We start from the raw sequence: 16,845 nt of genomic DNA on the forward strand, positions 1-16,845 counted from the left end.
TTTTTGCCTCCTGTGAGCAGTTTGCTGTTTTGCCTAAGGCAGTTTCGAGCAGGTTATGATCCAGGAGATCAAAGGCAGCACTGAGGTCTAACAGGATGAGAAGTCCCGTTTTCCCCTTGTCTAAGATGCTAAGCATCTTTGTCTGTAAGTCGAGCATGGCTGATTCTGTGCTATGAGATGGTCTGAACCCTGATTGATGTGTGTGTAGCGCGTTAGAGGCCTCAATGTGTGCCTGTAGTTGTGCCGTGGCTACTTTGTCCATATTCTTTAGCAGGAAGTTACAGTTGGTTATTGGCCTAAGGTTGCATGGGTCTCTTGGATCCAGGCCCGGTTTTTTTATTAGTGGGGTAACTGTGACTTTTTTATAGCCTGGGGGACTAGTTGGTCCCTAAAGGAAGTGTTGATGATCTTAACAAGTATAGGGGCGAAGATGTCTGGGTTTTCTAAGATTATTTTGGCGGGTAAGATGTTCTCCGCGCACGAGGTAGGTTTCATGGACACGAGTGTTCTTTTCATCTCTTCTGTGGTGATAGGTGAAAAATGAAAGGGTTCTATGTTTTCAAGTGGTTCTTCAGCTGGCATTTTAATCATGGTGGATTTGTTTAGTTGTGATTTTGTGATTTTATCTCTAGCCTTTTCTAATTTCTCAAAGAAAGCTTTTTGAGTATTGTCGCATTCCTGTTGGGATGGTATAAAAGGTGGCGATATAACTGAGGGTTTGTCTAGGGATTTCAAGATGTTAAAAAGTTTGCTTGAGGCATTTTCTGCTTCCAAAATTTGTTTGTTGAAATACTGTTTCTTGGCTTCTGTTATTTCTTTCTTGTATTTTGTTTCTATATTTTTCCATTTTTCCCTGTTTTCAGGTGTTGGTTTTTTATTCCAGTTGTTTTCCTTTTTTCTTTTGTCCCCTTTAAGCTCGAGTAGTTCTTTAGAAAACCATTCTTTCTTTGTATTTTTGGTTCTAAATGTTTTGGTCTGCAAGGGTGCGTTTTTCTCTACTAGCTTATTGAGATGGTCTAAGAGAGTCGACATCATAATTTCGCATGAGTCCTCTTCTTTAGAGGTGGCGATGTAATCTTTTATGCATGATTCAAGTTGTTCTTTCTTGATGTTTTTAAAGTTCCTTTGCATAGCATTTTTGGGGGGATTGGGATTTTTTTCTTTAGGTAAGGGAAGTGAGACTTGAAATGAGACACTGTAATGGTCTGACCAAATACAAGGTTTGGTTTGGTAGTTGTGTGTTTCAAGGTTATTGGTAATTATCCAATCTAGTTGGTGTCCATTTTTCATGGTTGGTTCTTTATTTGTGATGGTATAGTCTATGTTTAGTAACGAGTTTTCGAGATTGGTGGCCTCTTTGTCAGTTTGATTGCCATACCATCTATTAAAATCTCCGACCGCTAATGTGGCACAGTTTGGACCTTTCAAAAGATTGAGGAGGTTCTCTCACTACTTTTAATGTGTGCCCAGCGGTGAATTGCTGGCAGATTATGCAGTTCACCATAAAGAATGCAACATGCTCTGCTTAATTAGGTATAAACCAGTCTTCCGTGAGCGTTGCTGCTAAATTCACTTTTGACATGTGAATTGGGTAATGCAATTGCTCCAATGCTATTTTTAGTAGGGCTACAGGTATTACTGGTTTACCAGTGCTGTCTTGCCACCACAAACCATCAGAGGGGTTTAAAGAACACCCTCAACGTTTCCACAGGTTCTTTTCGTCCTGCGGTGCCTCCCCTTGATGCTCCATTAGTTGTGTCTGCCCCATATTACTATAGGCTTCGGGTGTGGTTCATGCCACCATCATTCTCTTATGGGTGCACGCCACTTCCGCTTCCATGATCATCTCACTTTTGGAGGCCATGCACTTGGCTTCCGTGTCAGCTGCGTGGTTTCCGCGTGACACGGAATCTGTCCCTTTGGTGTGGGCGGCGCATTTCACGACTGCTATACCCACTGGGAGCTGTAGTGCCTTCATCAGCCTGTCCAATAAGGCTGCATGCTGCACTGGCGTGCCGTCTGCTTGGAGGTAGCCCCTCCTTTTCCAGCGTGCTAGTCCTGCGTGAACTGTGGATGTCACAAAGGCAGAGTCACTGTACACCGTCACTTCCTGGTCTGCGTGGTTCTCAATGGCGAATATCAACGCCAATAATTCTGCAGCCTGTGCCGAATATGCAATGGTTTTCATGCACCGACGAGTACTTATACGGCAACGCCTGTATATCTTTGTCCATCTTCTTGGTCGATTCTCGAAGAACCGTCAATAAAAACGATCCCACCTCCCGCCAGGGCATTTTCTTTCACTCTGGGGATTTCATCATAGAATTCTTCATAGTTTGCACAGTCATGTATCCGCTCTGCTTCATTGACTGGCTCAGCTACTAACGTAGCTGGGTTTACTGTTTTACATCAAACTTTTTTGATCGATGGATTAGATATGATCACTTCATATGCAGAAGCTCTTTGAGATGTCAACGTACCCTTTGGTTTCTCTAAGATGGCAAATAATGAGTGCTGGACGTACAACGTCATGGAACATCCCATTACAATGGTTGTCAACTTTTCTATAGCGAACACTGCGGCAGCTAAGCTTTGTTCGCATGGGAAGTGGCCTCTCATGACTGGGTCCAGGCTCCCACTGTAATACACAGGGGGCTTGTACCCCATAGAGGTTCTTTGAGCGAGCACTGCCGTCATAACGCTGCCATCTGTGTGTGAAAATAGGTAGAGATCCTCTGCGTAATTAGGAATCCCGAGAACTGGAGCCATACAAATCGCTCTCTTGAGTTCTGCAAACCCCTTTTCCATTGCCTCGGTCCATTCAATCTTTTCCTTTGTCACCTGGGCCTTCTTTAAAACCTGGAGCAAGGGCTTGGTATACAAGCTGTAATCGAAGACCCCTGCTCTATCATTATTGCACAGGCCTAAAAAGCTCTGCATTTGCTTTATCGTGAGTGGCTTTGCTGTGTTCATGATAGCTTCAGCCCTTTCTGGGGTCACCTTTTTTCCCTCATGCAAGATGAGTTGGCCTATGTGCAGCACTTCCTGTTGACAATACTGAAGCTTTTTCTTGTCAACCTTATATCCTTTCTCAGCCAGTATGGTCAGTAGCTTAACAGAATCGTGCCTGCATTGCTCTTCTGTGGTGCTGCAGATTAGGATGTCATCTACATACTGCAAGACGACACTATCTAATGCAATATTGCTTAGGTCCATCTGTAGGACTCTGTTAAATATGGAAGGGGACTCACAGTACCCCTGTGGCAACCTCATGCTTTTCAGACACATTTGTCAGAATTTGAATAACGTCAGATCTTGAGAGATACGGTGCGACGGGATTGAGAAAAAGGCATTTTTCAAGTCAAACACTGTGAAATATTTTGCCTCAATGGGTATGTTGCATAGGATTGTAGATGGATTAGGGACTAGAGGGAACTCGGCTTCAACAATATCATTTAATGCTCTTAAATCTTGGATTAAATGTCACGACCATCCTTTTGATTTCTTGACGGGATAAAACACTGTATTACAGTGTGATTGTGGCGTCACTAGGATGCCCTGATCCATCATGGAGGAAATTGTCTTCGCAATCACTTTATCCACCTCTCTGGACATGGGATATTGTTGCACCCTCTGTAAAATTGCTCCAGGTTTCACTTTAATTTTCACTTCTCCCACCCCCTTCAGGAGGCCCACGTCATATGGTCCTGTAGTCCATACTCGGGCCATGTGATCATCCAAGTATTCCAGACGTACCAGTGCAACATCATTCTCTGAGGTACTTCTCTTTTGATAATTTTTACGCAAAATATGAGACTCACTTCTACTCTTGTCTCTTCTGAGTCTGCTTGTTCTGCAAACAGATCGTCATTGGTGACGTAAGTCACCCGACACCCTTCTTCAATGGCGATAATTGCGCACCATTGTCTGCCTTCATCATCATAGCCTTCAACCAATGCTACTCTCCCTCGTACTGCTGCAGCATGTATTATCAAGGGAAATATTTGTCCCTCCTCTTCATGCATAGGTATTCTTGGTCTGAATAGAAACTCATCAGGGGTTCTCATAGTTCTATCTGCGAGGCCTGGCAATTCTGCCATAAGCACACGCATGCCATATGCGAAGACCTCTGGCTCTAGAGGTACGGCCCTCATGGCTATGTGTCCTGAGTATGCCCTGATCATTTCGCATAAGTTTGAATAATGATTTCCTGGAGTGGAGCATACTATGCCCTCCTCTGTGAATGATATTGTCATATTCAATGTTGTCATTAAGTCTCGACCCAAAATGTTTACTAGGGTCTGACGTGAATACAACAAAGGTACATTCATTTCGCACTCTCCTACGAAGACTGGGAGTGTGTCTGTAAAGGGAACTCGACTGTGAGCTCCTGTAAAACGTTGAGTATCTATGGCTTCGCCTACAAGGAAAATTTGCCTTCTCGTATGCACGAGCGTGTTGCAACTGTGTCAACTAAGAAGGAATATTCTTTACCCCCTATGACGACATTCACCCTTGGTTCCCTGTTAGGGTCTGGTGTCACTGATAGGATAGAGCACATCAGGGTTCCCAGTGAGCTGTCCTACTTCATATATAAGTTCGGTCCACTGTACACTTGCAGATTCTCTCCATTCCCAGGGCTGCCTCTCCTTCCGGAGTTTGTGCCCTGAGACGATTGCGGTGGTGCCTGTTGAAATTGCCCTTGAGGAAAATTCCCCATGTTCGGGGGTTGAACCCCTTGTTGCGCACCCTGCTGCATGCCTGGTGCTTGCTGCTGCACTGTGTGGTTTTGTGCATTACCCTGTTGTGAGATCACAGGTGGATTTGTTGTGCCTGCTCCCATTCCTTGGCTATTCTGCCACACTTCTTGACCTCTACATGTGCGCGCCAAATGCCCCGTCATTCCACTAGCCAACATGCTGGCGGTGGTCGGATTATTTGTCCAGTTGACATATCTGTGTTGGCCATTTTAATGTTTTGAAAGCCTCCTTGATTACTCTGGAAACCTCCTTGATTACTTTGCCATCCACTTCCTCTAAATCCTCTTCCCCTTGGGTACTTTCCTACGTTACCCTGGTTGTTCTGCAGTGGGTTAGCCACCTGTTGTAAGTTCTGTTCAGCTGGGCTATTTAGCATGGCTCCTTCGAGAGCATACTTTAATAATTTCTTTTGCACCAGATTCGCTTCCTCACCATTTCGTGTTCCCTCCTTTTTCCGATTCTTTTCTTGCAACAATCTACAGTAATGAGCAATAGTTAACTGTATTTCAGCCCAAGGTTTAGCCTCAACCCCTACCAATTACTTCAGCTTTTTCTACATTGGCTCTGGCAACCCTTGGCACAATATGTGGTAAAACACCGGTACAGATTTTGTCCAAGATTCATGCGTTTCGAGCACCCACGTGTCTTGGAAATTCGGGATATAAATCAACGAATCTTCTGACTCCTTAATTTTGCAAGTCTTTATAGCTCCCATATAGGAAGTGTCTGGGTACAGCACTTGTAGCGCTTTCCATACTGCTGCTCTGCAATTATTAAATGGTGCTCCGTCGTCAGCAGTGTTAATAATGGTTATCCCAGGGTACCCTGCCCGGGTCCACACATTGTCTGCTCTCTCACCAAGTATTGCGATCAGGAGCCTTTTAATGTCCCCTATTGCGAACGTGACACCCCCTGTCATTTTTTCTAACTCGTGTATCCACTTCCCGGCTCCGATGTCAGCATTGGAAGTTTATTTTTCAGGTTTTCGCGATCCATGTGTGGCCATGGAATATATTGCGGTCTTGCTCCCCCTTTTCTAGCAGCGGAAATTGGAATGCGCAGCCTTCTTTCTCTTTCCTCATAGCTCTTCTGTCTATCGCTGGGGTAATATTCCTGCATCGCTGTCTGTCTGGCAATGTCCTCAACCTGTCTACATAGGCGGGTGCTGCTGACACCATCCAGGTTCGACTGTGTGGCAGACTCTAAAGTCCGCGGTGCGGACTCACTAGCAACCGACCATCGTACCCCCTTGTCCCTTGGGAGCCACCTTCCATGCTGTCTCCCTTCTTCATTTGTCTCGCGCTCCATTTCCTCTCCGGAGTCGGACAATGATTGTTCCCAATTCACGCAACTCCTTGTGTCATCATCATTTTTACTGATTTCTAGTCTGTCCAGGGACAGTCTCCTGCTCCCACTACTTTGGGTGATATCCTCAGTGTCATACAGCTGAGTGCTCTCCAGGCGCTCGTCTTCCCTTTCCCCTTGGGGTATTTGTTCTAACCCCATTTCATCATATATCTTATCGATCGTTTCCCCGATGCTTCTGGTGTCGAAGTCATCTTCAATATTTGCCCTGGTTGTGCCTGGTACTGAGTCATACGCAGGGAAGAATTCTTCAATGTCTTCCCATTCTACAACAGAATTGGGTTTTTTAACTTTCCTCTACAGATATTCGAGATCACGTGCCCTCTGTCTACGCTTACGTTCTATGACATCATCACATTCTTTGCACTTTCTCGCCTCTTCTCTGACCTTATCTTCTTCGCTTCTCCTTTAATTTCTACGTTCATTTTCCCTTCAAACTTCCTCATCCCTTTGTCTCCTTATCTTGTCATGTACTCTTTGCTTTTCTGCTAAACCTTGCTGTTGCTGTCTGTCCAAGGCATAGACTGCTCTCTGTTTGCGATCGAGCTGTTTCTCTTGCTCTTCGCGATAGAGCTGTTAATGCCTCAGTCTATCCTTCCATCTTATCCTTTCATCCCTTGACTCCTTGTCTTTCTCCTTTCTCTGTGCCTCCTCTAACCTCCCTATAGGTCTCACATCATTACTTCCTTTTCCATCGAGTTTCAACAATATCTGTCCTTCCATCCATCCGTCTTTTACGAATGCTATCTCATCAGTTCTGCTTTCACCTTCTTTCCATTTCTTTCCCTCTCTCTCCTTATCGAGAGATGCTCTAATCTGTGCTTTATTCTTCCTCTCCTCATCGCGTCTCTCCTTGTCCCTCGGAACTGCGGAGGTAAGAATCTTGTCCTGATCCTTCCCTCGGTTTTCATCACTACTGTAAGTAGGTGACTCACATGTGGAATTGCTGTACCCTGTGGCTGCTTTAAGCTCCCTTAATGGGTAGAGTCCCACAAGCTTACTTCCCGTGGTTTCTGTTTCAGGCGGGGCTGGTGGTGTGATAGGTGTCTCCCTCCCCCCTTAGTGCATACGTTTAATATCCAGTCTGCAGGTGGCTCTTCCTCCTTCACCTGTTTGAACATTTTCCAAAGTTCTAGAACAGCAAGGTGTTTCTCTAGTGTTTTCCCTGTATATGTGCTATGCAAGCAAGTCGTCATGTGTTGTAAGACGGCTTTGGATAAGGACCCATTTTATGGCCACGGCATAAACATCTTGTGGGCAGTGCCCTTAACCCACTTTGTGCTATATTTCTTAAGCTTGGGTGCATGTTTCGGCAGTTACTTACATAAGTCTGCTAATGGTGTAATTTCTTCCATGCTTAAATCTGTTCTATAATCCGCTTAAACACCACTTTTAAATGCTTCCATGCAATTTTAACACTTGTCAATAATATGAGCAAGCACCAAACACCGCAAGCTCCAATCCAATTTTTTCCCGCCGAAACCGTTTATCACCAATTTACTCAAAAACATCAATCCATGTGCGATTCCCTCTCAACTATAGAATCGCATAAAAACCCTATTTGATTTCAACCAATACAAAACAACATTTCTTACATGTGACATACAGCAGAACAGGCGCAACAGACATTTGACGGACTATACAGACACCAGCTGGACACAAATATCTCTGCCTTCTAATTAATACCCCGATATGGATTTTAAAAGATCTCCTTTTACAACGTCTTTAAACGTGGTAGTAGTCTAGTAATCTCCTATTATATGGGCACTGAGTTCACGTTTCTTCTGACCGCTTTATTACAGCGCAGGAACAAGGTGAATCCACTCTCTCCTCAGGGCTCTGCCCTGGAATCCTCTCTCTTCTTGGTTGTCTACCCTGGTATTCTTTAATATCTCAGGTGTCCACCATGGTATTCTTTACTATATCAGGTGTCCCCCCTGGTATTCTTTACTATCTCAATTATTCTCGAGTCATTATCCCCTTATATATATGCAGTCTTCTCTACTTCTATTTTGTTTTTTTCCACCTCCCTCCGTTACCTTTTCCCTTACTTGTTCTAATGCCTATGACACTTCCAAAGCATTACATTTTTTGTTTTACTCACCGCTCGCATTGTTCCTCTCCAGATCCTCGGGATCACCGCCTCTGTTACCGCCTCTTTTAATCTTTTGCCTGATCCACTGCCCGTAGGAATGGAAGGATTTCTGTATAAAACGGGTTTCTTCAGACCCACTGCAGATTTTAGATAGACTTATACTATCATTGTCCATGGGAAGCTTCACAGTCTACTCGTCCAAATGGCGGAGGACTCGTTATATTGCCGAAGACCTAGAGTTACTTCGTGTCGACGGTCAATAGGTGTTTTATCAATAATCAATAATCAATAGTTGATGGTCAAAACCATTCTCACCGCTACCAAGTGTACAGGAGGGCGGAGTGACCTCTGACAGGCCCATGGGATCAGAGCTCACCCTCGAGTACTTTAAGAAGAGATAGCTGCACCTTAAGGAGGATGGGGTGCAGGATTCTCCTAATCCAACACCAATCAATAAGAACAACTCAATGGTCTGGCAAAGGGAAGTCCGTTTAATGACAAGTACAATAAATGGGGAAACATTAGGAAATCATCAGTGATGTGATCACCCGTCTCGCTTCAACTCCCACAATCTTCATTCAAACAGCATTTTTTATAGGCAATATTCGTCATCATTGACGTGTAACACTCAAAAGTTTGTCATGCAAGTCTATTGGTTGGAAAAGGTAACTTTAGTATAGGTACTATAACTGTATATGGTAACGGAGTGTGAGGATTGGATAACTCTTATCGGGTGGCCGTCTATGCCCATCCCTCTACATCACTTGTGCTAGACGTCACTACAAGTACGACATCTCATTGGTTCTACAAGCTATAGGACCCTAGATTATTTGGTCCCTTGTGATTGGGTCGGTTACACCGCTAGGCATAATTCTCCACTTTAATTAGCAGCTTGCAGAATGGTTACCCAGAAGCGGCATGCCCCAAGATTCACCCTGCCTCCCTTCCATCAATCAGTACTTTAGGGCTATGTTTCATTTTGTTGGCTTAGGACAGCCTCGAAACTGTAGCTTCTTATCAGTAAAAGTTATGGCATCCTCTGGGTTTGGGTGACATCAGACCTTGGAAACTCTTCACGCTTGGCTGGTCACGTGTCAGTACACCGTTAAACTGCTTCATTTTCAATCTATTTGCATATTTGATTCTCTCTTTGGCCTCGCCACCTGCCTGGGCCTCCTTATCTCGACCTTCACAGGCAGGCTGCTATGCTCTTAAGTTTCATTTCTTCGGAGTTGCTGCTCTCCTCCCTTCCTGGGGTTGACCTCGAATTACTAGGCATGAGCTACTTCTTGCTAAGTTTCGATTCCGTCGTTCTTCCTAACTTTAGCTGGAATATGAATCTTGGCCTGTTTGACAACTAGCAGCCTGGGCTTAATTCTGCTTTTGTAAAATGGAGTTGCAATTGTATAATGTGCTTTTGCATTGAGGTAGATATATAGTTGGCGCTTGCCTCCCTATTCTTCTACTAAGCTTAGCAAGCCGTACTGTTTTCTTAGCTTCTTGCGTTACAAGCCTATGTACTGGTGTAAGCTTGTTGCATATTTACATCCTGCTTTATGGGTGTGTTTCTTTATATTTTGACATCTTCTTAACTTCTATGTCTGTGATGTCTTTATTCATGGTGTTTCGTCTTAGTGTGTTATCTTCTGGTTGTTGTTTGTTCATTTGTACCTCTGCCCGGGCCCTTGTGACGTCACCATTCGCCTTCGATTAAGGCCCTTTGGGTCTCTTCTGGGACTGTCTGAAAGTAGTCTTCATGCCGTGTCAGTTGTTGATACGGTTGTCTCAATGGGTACCGTGCTGCCCATGGTTGTCTGTTTATTGGCACTTCAACAGGTATTTCTCTTCTGATGGGCGCTGGGCAGAGCCCCAGTGTAGCTCTCTGTTGATTTATTTGCTCCTCATACGTCACATATCTCGGCGAGTATGTCCCTGGTGTTTCAAAATGGGTGGCTGAAGTGCAAGCCATATCTGGGACCTCCTCTACATAACTATGCAGAATCTGGTGCAAATTGGTGAAACAGTGTGCAATTGCACAAGGTACAATTCTTCCCCCAGCCACACACCAATAAACATATTTTGACATGTACTGAAATCTAGGGGAATGGGTGGGGTGTTCAAATGTCATGTAGCCAATAATGTCAGGATAGAAATAACTGCTAACTATACAAAATGTGGTGCAGATAGGTGAAACAGTGTGGAATTGTATAAGGAACAAAGCTTCGCCAAGCCACAATCCCACAAACATATTTTTACTTGTGTGGAAATCCGGGGAAAGGTGTGAGGTGCACAAATGTCATGTAGCCAGTACTTTCTGGAAGGTCCTGTCTTGTAACCATGCAAAATTTGGCACAGATTGGTGAAATGGTGTGGAATTATGGAAGGAATAACGCTTTGCCAATCCACAAACACATTTTTAATTGTGCTGAAATCTGGGGAAAGGGCTGGGGTCTCCAAATGTCATGTAGCATGTAATGTTGGAGAGTCCTAACAGGTAACTATGCAACATTTGGTGCATATTGGTGAAACAGTGTGGAATTGTATAACAAACAATTCTTCGCCAAACCACAAACACATTTTGACGTGTGCTAAAATCCAGGGAAACGGGTGGGCTGTCCAAATGTCTGTAACCAGTAATGTCTGGAGGGTCCTAACAGGTAATTATGAAAAGTATGGTTCAGATTGGCGAGACAGTGTGGAATTGCAGAAGGAACAACGTTTCTCCAAGCCACAAACCCACAACATTTCTTTCACTTTTGCTGAAATCTGGGAAAAGGGGGGGGGTCCACATGTGATGTAGCTAGTAATGTCCGCAGGGTCCTAACTGGCAACTGTGCAGATTGGTGAAACAATGTGGAATTTTATTAGGAACAACCGGTTGCCCCAAACCTCTCAACAAACAAACACATTTTCACTTCTATATATATATATAGATTTCTGTTTTGACATTTGTTTCTGTTAACTCATGCAATATATCGGTTTTAAGAAAACAACATTGGTGTTAGGAAAACAAAAGAATGAAAGAGACATGTGAAAATTGCTTTAGCTGAAATTGAATATATGCGCCCTTTTTTAGATACAAATTCAGTGTTGTAACCTGCAAGCCCAGATGGATTTTATGATTCTGCAAAAAAGTGTGCCTAGACCCAACCTATACAGTGTATACCTTCGCATATCACATCCTCATGTCATTTCATTTGCTAGAGCGGTGTACTTATCTGGATATTTCAAAACTGGAACCTTTTATATAATTCCTTTTTAGGAGTAAAGTAGTCACCGATTTTAATATCAGTATTGTAATGTTAAAAAAAAAAGAGTAATCTTCCGGCACTAATGTAAAATGGGCAAAAAAGAAAGTATTCTCTAAGTAGGAATAAGCAATACATAACTACATTCAGATTCTTTCATCTATCCACTACAATCTACTGAGATTGTAAAACTATTCTCTTGTGGGTGGTGACATGTTTCTTTAATACTGTACATTGATGACATTCCTCAGGTAAAGAAACAATTTTTCCTATGAATACTAGTTTTAGGTAGGCTGATGTTGTACCCATGCTAGAATTTCTTACCTATGACTGACATATGTGTATGAAAAAACGGCAGAGGTATATTTGGAAGAGAGAACAGACCATAAATGTATATTTGTTCATGTCAGTGGGCCTCATTACGACCCTGGCGCTAATGGGTTAACGGCGCCGTAAAAGGCTGCGGCGCCGTTAACCCATTAGCGCCTGATTACAAGGTCCCTTTACGGGACCCGACCTTAACAGCTGGTCTACACCAGCCGTTAAAGTAGGGACCCGCAAAGGGACCTTGGTGCTAAGTACGGTACCGCAATTTCCGGTACCATACTTAGCGCCTTCCCCATTCCCATTGAGCCCTATGGGGCAAAAATGGGAATGGGGAAGGGCCATGGAGGAAGGGGGAATTACCGCCCCACCAACCTTGTAATGGGGTGGTAATTCCCCCTTTCTCCATGGCAGAGTCGGTAAGTTACCGGCATGGACCATGGTGCTATTAGCACCATGGTTTTCCGCCTGGGTCGTAATCAGGCCCAGTATAAGTATCATACCCGTATTTAAAAAATAAATTAAAAAAAAAACAGTGATAACTTTACTGTTCATTCTTGTGTAAAGATCTCCTTACTACTGAAGCTGCAAGCTGTTTTATAGAGACACCAAGCTATATCCAAACACTATCGTTGTTGCCTCCTCTCTAGCAGACACCCGCATCCATTAGCTGCCTCCCATCTTTCCAAAACCTGGATATTCTGGACGAGCTCACATTGGCCTTTGAGTGTCATTTGCTCACCGGCCACCTTGGAATGAGATCCCACCATTAACTTTAACTCTTGTTTTTCTCATTAGCATAGGGTGGAAAAAAGAGTAAATAGGGGAGTTATGGGTGGGGTCCACAAAGCAAATTTCACCCCAGGAGCTGTCAATATCAGTTGTGGTAATACCTTTCCCCAACATATTGCCCTTAGCATCTCATCAGGCAAAATCTTGGAGGTAGGCATGATACCAAGATAACCCCCCCCCCCCCCGCCCATATTGGTCTATAATGCTTCACAACATTTCTATGATTGTAATAATGTTATACAGACATCACATTTTTTGTAATAAAGGTCGCTATTCTCTAAACAAAGACATAACAGACATGCATTTCACATCTTTATTTCATAACTAACAGGGGTCGGATTACAGAAACTCTGCACCATTCCAATTGCAATGTTTCACTGTATTAGCACTAGAGTCAACAAAGCCCTAATCCAAAAATGTATTCTTTCAATGCATTTTCGCACAAAGTTTGCATAGTGCAATATGGAACGGTTTAGCCCTAGAGCAAAACATTTCTCCTTTCAATGCATGTTTGCACCCATGCAACATTTCCCCTAGCGCTAATGCGCAGTGGTGTTAGCACTAGAGCAAACTTTGCCCTGATGCAAAAATTAAATATTCTGTCGGTAAATCTACCAGAAGATTGCCCAACTGAATTACCCTTACTGCCACTTGGTCTGGCAGAATTACCGCCGGATTACAAGTGGCGGTGCCAGTGTAATTCCCCATTATTTTTGAGTTCATTGGACGCAATGGTTTTTATTTACCGAATTACCGTGGCTGAATTTCCACTACAGTAATTCCTCCAATTCTGCTGATTTTTTGGCGGTGAGTGGCAGAATTTACCTCCAGGAGTTACCGCCAATTTTACCACCATACTCATAATGATGTGTTTTTGCACCAGGGCACACACAATTGCACTTGAACCAGTGCAACATTTTTGTAACCTGGCCCAGGATGTTGCTAAATCTTATGTTCGTGTTAGAAAGGCTTTTGTGTGTTTTTCATGCACTCTCGATAGCATCCACCTCACAGACACTTATTGGGCGCTTACAATAGCAATGGTGGAGACATTTTTGAAAAGCACTGATTTTTCATGGTATCTATGTAGGAGCTCAGAATAACTGTACATAAGGACAGGTGATTTTTTTCACTTGTGTGCTCTGTGCCTTTACTCTTTAAATCCCTCTTAACGTGTGTGGGGGTGTGTGGGTGTGTGTGTGTTTTATTTCAGTTCTGGAGGAAGAATTTATAGTAACACTGAGATTACATTCCTTAGCTTATTCCTGCAATCCTGTGACGTGAGGATTAGAGTTAGGTGCCATCTAAGCCACTACAGCAGCTCAGAGGGCTTCATTTGATCCTTTTGGCGAATGTCCACTACCTGATTATTAACATAATGCATGCACTCTCTGTGCCTCTTCTTCTCTGTAGTACTACTATCCCTCTTATTGCAGCCCACAAGTTATACATTAGTGTCAATTTAGCCTATATATAAAAGCAGAACATCAGTTAGTTTGTTCCTTATACAATTCCACACTGTTCCACCAATCTACACCAAAAGGTGCATAGTTACCTGTTAGGACCCTTCAGACATTAATGGCTACATAACATTTGGACACCTCACCCCTTTCGCAGATTTCAGCCCCCTCACACATGACACGCTTGCTTCAAATCATCGAAATTTCAACGTGGTTGAAGAAGGATCGTATGGAGCTTATTTTAAACAAAATTGAAAGGAATCTATGCAACCTTGAAAACCACGTTATAAAGTTCCTTGGGCACACCGTTTCTAAGATATTTGCACCACAACGCACTGCACCACGACATGCTGAGGCGACAGCTTGGGAGAGTGCACAGAATGTCTCACCATGCAGCAGCATGCCAACTCTTGCCTCTGCCCCAAGTCTGCTCCGGGGGCATGTAAGCCTGTCACATGCACCCATTCTCAGTACAGTTTAGTTCAGAGTGCAAAGCACATCAAGCGATAAGCGACTTGGAACAGAAGCCTACAGGATCATTGATTTTCACCAATTGATGAGAGTGTTAGCATGTCTGCTGTAGGGTGCAGGAGGAGGCGTTTGACACAAGGTGGCATTGTTGTTGATAGACACTTTTATTAGTAATGAAATTAAAGAGAAACCCTACCTTTCCTTATTTCAAAGAGGGTATCTCTACCTCAACTAAAATATTAAGGTGTCAGTCAGGATGTCCATATAAATCAAATAGTCTGGCGTCCTGCGACAAAAAACCTACTTCTATCCCACAAACGTATAACTAAACTAAAGAGGTAGTGGATCTTCTGGGTCCAGAAGAATGGGTTCCTTCTTCTGGACAGTGGATCACAGTTCTAGTTGTTAGATGAACTCTTCAGCTGATGGAATGACTGCCTTCCCAGGTCTCAATCCCTTCCAAAGCACAACATAAAGGTTCCAGGATTGAAATGCCAACAAGCAGTAAAGTTCCTACTCATAAGGTAAAGCTCCCGTTTAAAAAGCAATATTCCTTATCGCCCATAATTGCTTCTTCACTATTAGGTTCCTGCAGAATGCCTCCCTTCTCCAGGTATAATTTTCTTTGGTTTTCCACCACAAGGTAGAGAGCATCCCTTCTCTGGGTCTATGTGTTCCAAATGAATGCCTCTATTCTCCAGGCACTCCAGCAGCACAGTGGTGCAACACCAGGGGTAATCACTCCCTTCCCCTGGCTTTTCCGTTTATGGTTTTGCACAGTTCAGCAATACCAAGGGCTTATGACTACCTGCTCCTGATTTCAGTACTTTGCTGATCCTCCAACCCTCACTTCAGAAGGTTCACTGTTTCCTTTTACCACCCATGTATCTCGCTGGTATCTGCCAGTGTCATTTGGTGTTTCACAGGGTATTCCGACCTCTACTTTGTGTCTCTCGCCACTTTTCGGGTTCCCGAGTCTGCTGTGGCAATACTGCATCAGTTGGATCCTTATGGATTGACTGCCTTCCCTTACCAGCATGATCCAGGTGCTCTACTTGCCTGAACTCCTGCTGTTCCAGCTTTCCGGCTTTGCCGCCCGCGTTGGACCGGGTAATGAATTGTATTGGTGGAAGCAGGAATCACTTTGGGAGCATGGTTCACACAGACCCAAATGGTATTGAATATGCATATTTTTGAAGAGACACTATAACAACCCATAAATATGGTTGGTACCTAAAATTGAAAAAGTTAAGCCTCAACCCTTCGTCCCTTTAACCCTTACCAAACTTAAAGTGCTATCATAATGCAACAATAATAATTCTTTGTACATGTATTTTTCTCTTTCCTCTAGCCGCAATCTTGCCTTTTTAGGGTATGTACATATTGTTCAAATATATGCTTTTATACTTTGCTGTATATTATGTATCATGCTATTTTGTATAGACTCTTATTATGCTACTGATCGCTTTAACATTCAATATGATTTCAATACCAATATTGTAACTGTCTTTGCTTAATATGTTTGTTTAATTCAAATGCAAAGCCTTGAAAACAACATTGTGTCGTAACACGCGTTGGCTGTTTTTGCACAAGAAAATAAATTGGATTAACAACTCTCTTAGGATTTTGGGACTTTAAACTTTACCAAACAGATTTGTCAAGTACATTGTACAACTACATTGGCCAAACACGAAATGCAAGGGATTTCTTCCTTATTCCCTTAGAAAGGTATTATAGTTTGGGTGTCTTGGGTGATGGTAGAGAGCGGTTGGACATTTATTTTCTCTGGCCGTTTAGGGTTCTCAATTACTTCACAGGTGCTTTCAGGATTCTCCAAAAGCCCATCATGAGAGAGGGAGTGAAAGGGTGGTAGTCTGTGTGTACTAAAACCTTCTTCTTCTCCTCCCGCAGAAAAGGTTTCCCTAGACATTTGGGATTTATAAGACATTCTCTCTCCAAAGGGACAACATCTCTCTTCCCGTATGTAGGATTCTTCCCTGTTACTACTTCCACATAGATAAGAAACTTTTTCTGGGGTTCATTCATAATAGAGGTTATCCGTGAACATGAAGAAATCCTTCTCTCTATCGTACCTTAATGGAGCTTCTCTGAGTGCTTCATATACTAAGGGATCTATGTGATTATCTTGAAAGAAAATACTATAGCTGAAAACACTGATTTTATTTTATTTGCATTTCCACACAATTATATGCAGAGGAAACTCCCTCCCCCCAGCAGCCCCCACCATACTCACCATACACCATTTATTACCATAACCCGCCACCACCCACACCATGTATTTGTGTGGAAATGTGCATTAAAAGTATCTG

At 43.3% G+C, this 16,845-nt stretch overlaps 1 protein-coding gene across 6 annotated transcripts in view; it reads left to right on the top strand.

Annotated features, from left to right (window-relative positions):
- Positions 1-16,845, top strand: part of RBMS3 (RNA binding motif single stranded interacting protein 3) — a 2,259,106-nt gene that overhangs the window by 2,073,624 nt on the left and 168,637 nt on the right. For 4 of the 6 annotated variants that reach the window (XM_069648793.1, XM_069648794.1, XM_069648792.1 and 1 more), the window contains exon 12: positions 15,867-15,887. The exons of the other annotated variants lie outside the window; for them this stretch is intronic. In XM_069648793.1, the coding sequence (XP_069504894.1) occupies positions 15,867-15,887 (21 nt within the window). The remainder of the gene's footprint in view (positions 1-15,866; positions 15,888-16,845) is intronic. 6 annotated transcript variants of the gene reach the window in all.

The sequence above is a fragment of the Ambystoma mexicanum genome, chromosome 2q (assembly GCF_040938575.1).
Source record: "Ambystoma mexicanum isolate Mex_15411 chromosome 2q, UKY_AmexF1_1, whole genome shotgun sequence".
NCBI classification, from domain to species: domain Eukaryota; kingdom Metazoa; phylum Chordata; class Amphibia; order Caudata; family Ambystomatidae; genus Ambystoma; species Ambystoma mexicanum.